This window comes from Malus domestica, chromosome 12, assembly GCF_042453785.1.
Source record: "Malus domestica chromosome 12, GDT2T_hap1".
In the NCBI taxonomy this organism is placed as follows: Eukaryota; Viridiplantae; Streptophyta; class Magnoliopsida; order Rosales; family Rosaceae; genus Malus; species Malus domestica.
Window position 1 is genome coordinate 3,427,456 of NC_091672.1, and position 4,273 is coordinate 3,431,728.

At 36.8% G+C, this 4,273-nt stretch overlaps 1 protein-coding gene across 1 annotated transcript; it reads left to right on the forward strand.

Moving 5' to 3' along the window:
- The first annotated feature begins 521 nt into the window (after positions 1-521).
- LOC114820224 (NAC domain-containing protein 90-like) lies at positions 522-3,577 on the forward strand. The gene is made up of 3 exons (XM_029090798.2): positions 522-910; positions 1,391-1,731; positions 2,999-3,577. Exons 1-3 carry the CDS (start codon positions 745-747, stop codon positions 3,320-3,322), a joined length of 831 nt encoding a protein of 276 aa, XP_028946631.1. The 5' UTR covers positions 522-744; the 3' UTR covers positions 3,323-3,577.
- Positions 3,578-4,273: the final 696 nt, after the last annotated feature.

Sequence of the window (4,273 nt, forward strand, 5' to 3'; positions counted from 1 at the left end):
TACAAATTAAAAAAGGGTTGCAAATTAAAAATGGGTACAAACTAAAAATAAAAATATATGATAAAAAATTTAGCCATAAATATAAATATACTAATTTTAACATTTTTAATATTAAATGAATATATTTAGAAATAAAAAATATTTTATTATTGAAATAATTAATGATATTATTAATACAAAGGACCTTGATCAAAAATTGAAAAGTAATAAGGTTTTAATCAATAGAGTAGTAAAAATAAGGATGAAAACCTAATTACTCCAAAAAATTAATATAAAATATTAATGTAATTTAACTGTGACCGCACAAAATAGGAGGAAATGAGTGTGTATAGAAAGTGGGAAGGCAGAAAAGCCGTGTCCAGCGTAAAAACCCCAAAGACAGTCGCACAGGGACATACCATATACACGCATATTGACTGATTCCAAGAAGTCACGATGAGGGACAAAGGTTTTCTTCGTTCACAAGAGCGTGGAAATTTCCAAGCAACTAAAAAATTTGTCTTTCCTTTCTCCTTTCACTCGGCCTCCTTTTTGCTTGATCATTTGGCTAACACAGGCCATTCCATAATCATCTGCTATATATATAATGTTTGAAACCTACGTAACTGCAAAACATCAAATTAGTACCACATAGAAACTTGAACTAGCTACCAGCTTTGAGCTATTCCTATTTATTTGGGTAGCTGGTAGTAGCTAGTGTTATTAGGGTTAGGGTAGAGGCAGGGAGATCGAGAGACAGATGCAATGGAGGATTTACCACCTGGATTTAGATTCTCTCCAACAGAGGAAGAGCTGATTTCGTTTTACCTGCAGAACAAACTAGATGGGAGGAGTGAGGACTTGAACCGAGTTGTGGATCGAATCATACCCGTTGTCTACATTTATGAGTTTAATCCATGGGAACTCCCACGTAATTTAACATCTCTCTCTCTCTCTCTCTTTCTCTCTCTCTCTCTCTCTCTCTCTCTCTCTCTCTCTCCCTCCCTCCCTCTTCCCCCTCCCTCCCTCCCTCCCCCCCTCCCTCTCCCTCCCTCCCTCCCTTCCCTCCCGCTTTAATTGTTGGATTTATGCTAGCTTCTGGCTTGCTTAACTCAAGGAAAATGTTGGTTTTAGTGTACTGAATATACATTTGATAATTTTAACATGAAAATTCCATATGATGCATACTTAACATTACGAGGCCAATATGCAAGTCTCAATCAGATTTTCCCTCTTTTGGGACAATTGATAGACCAAGAAAAACGTGATATATGAAGCTAGCTAAGCTTAAGATGCAATTTTATGAAAGCATTTATTTATACATGCATATGCAGTGCTTCAACTATTGTATTTTATAGTTGGTACTATACTTTACATGTACTTCAATTAATTATGGTTACTAATTAAACAGAGGCTGCCGGAGAGGTGATCCATGGAGATCCAGAGCAGTGGTTCTTTTTCATCCCAAGACAAGAAAGTGAAGCTCGAGGAGGGAGACCGAGACGACTCACAACAACTGGGTATTGGAAAGCAACAGGATCTCCAAGCACTGTTTACTCTTCCAATTCCAATCAAAATCGTGCCATCGGCCTCAAAAGAACCATGGTTTTCTATACTGGCAGAGCTCCCCATGGAACGAAAACGGAGTGGAAGATGAATGAATACAAAGCCATTGAAATTCATGCAGATGATAATAATCAACCATCAATGGCCGCCTCCTCATCAAACCCTAGTACTCCTTCTACTCCCACGGTACGTACGTACTAATTAATTTCTTAGCTCAAACTTAACATCATTTTTTTTTGGCCTAATCGGATAAATGGTCCCCGTGGTGATAAGGTATTCGGATGATAGCCCCTGTGGTAAAAAAATTCGGATTTAAACCCATGTGGTCTAAGTCTATTAGGATTTATGCCATTCTGTTAAATAATGCTGACGTGGCTGCCACGTGGTAAAAATAATAATTTTTAAATTTTTTTTTAAAACCTGAATTTTTACAAAAAAAAAAAAAAAAAAACCCAGAAACTCCTCCCGCCCTCCGCCCGTCCCCCCCCCCCCCCCGCCGCGCGACCCTCCTCCCTCTCCTTCTTCCTTCTTCTTCTTCTTCTCGCCGGTCTCCCCGCGCGACTCCTCCCTCTCCCTCTTCCTTCTTCTTCTTCTTCTTCTTCTTCTTCTTCTTCATCTTCTTCTTCTTCTTCTTCTTCTTCTTCTTCCCGCCGGAGACCAGCTCCCCCCTCGCCGGAGCCCTCTCCCCGTGCCCTCCTCCCTCTCCCTCTCCCTCTTCCTTCTTCTTCTTCTTCTTCTTGCAGATCTGGGTTTTTTTTTTTTTTTTTTTTTTTGTAAAAATTCAGGTTTTAAAAAAAAAATTAAAAATTATTATTTTTGCCACGTGGCAGACATTTGGCAGCCACGTGGCATATATGTGGCAGCCACATCAGCATTATTTAACAGAAGGGCATAAATCCTAACAGACTTATACCACAGGGGTTTAAATCCTAACAGACTTAGACCACAGGGGTTTAAATCCGAATTTTTTTACCACAGATCATCCGAATACCTTATGACCACGGGGACCATTTATCCAATTAGGCCTTTTTTTTTTAATTCACAATTTCAATTATTTGCAACAGAATGATCTAGGTTTTCTAACGACATGTTTGACGAAGATCTACATTTATTGTCTGACGTTTATGTGTTTGTGTATATGTATAATATTCGAGAGATTACAAGTGAATGATTTAGTCCATCAGCTGCAAGTTGCACCATATATATTCAAAATATGTATATGTTCTAGATTGGGCACACAAGAGGACATTTAGTTAGTTTGTAGAACGACACCAACAAGGACTGAACATGTCAGTGGTACCACAAGGCCACACAGTTTTTAAGCGACTTCTTTGATGGCTTACGGCATTGAGTTTTCAGTGCAGTTAATTAGCATCTAAACCAATTTAATTAACAATACTTCATAATTCATATTAATTATTATGTTGATATATGTTGGCATGTATGCATGCAGTTAAGGCAAGAATTCAGCTTATGCCGAGTATACAAGAAATCGAAATGCCTTAGGGCATTTGACAGGCGACCTCCAGGGATTGAGATCACAAGAAACCCTAACTTAAACATTCAAGCAGCTCCTGCTCAGGCTGCAGATTTGACAACGTCGAATAGGAACCCTCAGAATATGGAAGGGAGAACAAACTCAAGCTCACCGGAGAGTTCACCCTCAGGAGGCCATGGCTCTCAATCCTCTCAACCAGAACAAAGTGGGACTTTGCCAATGGCCGTTGATAATGAAGCTATTTGGGATTTGGATCAATTGATAAATCTTTTGCTTTAAGGGGTGGATAGGAAGAAATACTAAGTAGTACGGTATTACCACGTTATCCAAAATCCTTAAATAGAATGTCTAGCTACTAAGAAAATAAACTAGTGTGCGTGTGATCATAATCACTCATATGTACTTATGTAGGGTTTTATCACTCTAAGGTAGATTAATTGTACTGGAATTGGGGAAGAAAAGCCAAATTCAAAGGCTATTGTAACCTATCTTGATCCGTTTTGCTTCCTTTGTAATAAACAATTGGGTTCTTTATCTATTGTGCTTTCATATGTATGTATGTTAATTTCTTGGACTACTATTCTGTATAACCTTGAAAGTTTGCAGAAGTGATATCAGAATTTATCACTTGTTTGAGATTATGCATGTTAAGTTTTTGTATGTTGAGGAGGTTAAGTGCGATTTTTAAATGTGAATATGTTGTTGATTGTTGATACCTATAATCTATTTTTGTCAATATGTAGTCGATATTTTATTTAAAAGTAAAACCCTAATATAGAATGAATGTATGCATGTTTATCAATTATAAGATTAGTTAAGGATAATGCTTGTGTTTTCATCATGAAAAAACTTACTTGTTCTTTTACTTACGATTAACGAACTTTTACCATTCGAACATAATTATCGAAACCGGTCATTCTCTTTATCACCTAAAGATGCAAAAAATCTTTCAATTTGGAGATCGTTAGTCATCCATATGTGTTAAGCCAGTCAACAATTTTGGTAACAAGTAGCATTTTCATAATGAATCATCTATTTGTTATATGCATATGAATGGATATAAGATCTCCACATTGAATATTTTTTTGCATGTACAACCTTTAAATTATGATAAAAAAAAAAACGAACGATTCTAATTATAATATTCATATGGTAAAGATATTCATTAATCGCAAGTGGGGGACAAGATTTTATTAGAAACACAAGCATTATCCATCAATTAATATGAAT

What these genes read in the sequence shown, in the direction of transcription:
- LOC114820224 (XM_029090798.2), top strand. Translation starts at nt 745, where the DNA reads ATGGAGGATTTACCACCTGGATTTAGATTCTCTCCAACAGAGGAAGAG. An exon ending in TAATCCATGGGAACTCCCAC is followed by an intron (nt 911 to 1,390) that starts GTAATTTAACAT and finishes CTAATTAAACAG; the next exon opens with AGGCTGCCGGAGAGGTGATC. An exon ending in GTACTCCTTCTACTCCCACG is followed by an intron (nt 1,732 to 2,998) that starts GTACGTACGTAC and finishes GTATGCATGCAG; the next exon opens with TTAAGGCAAGAATTCAGCTT.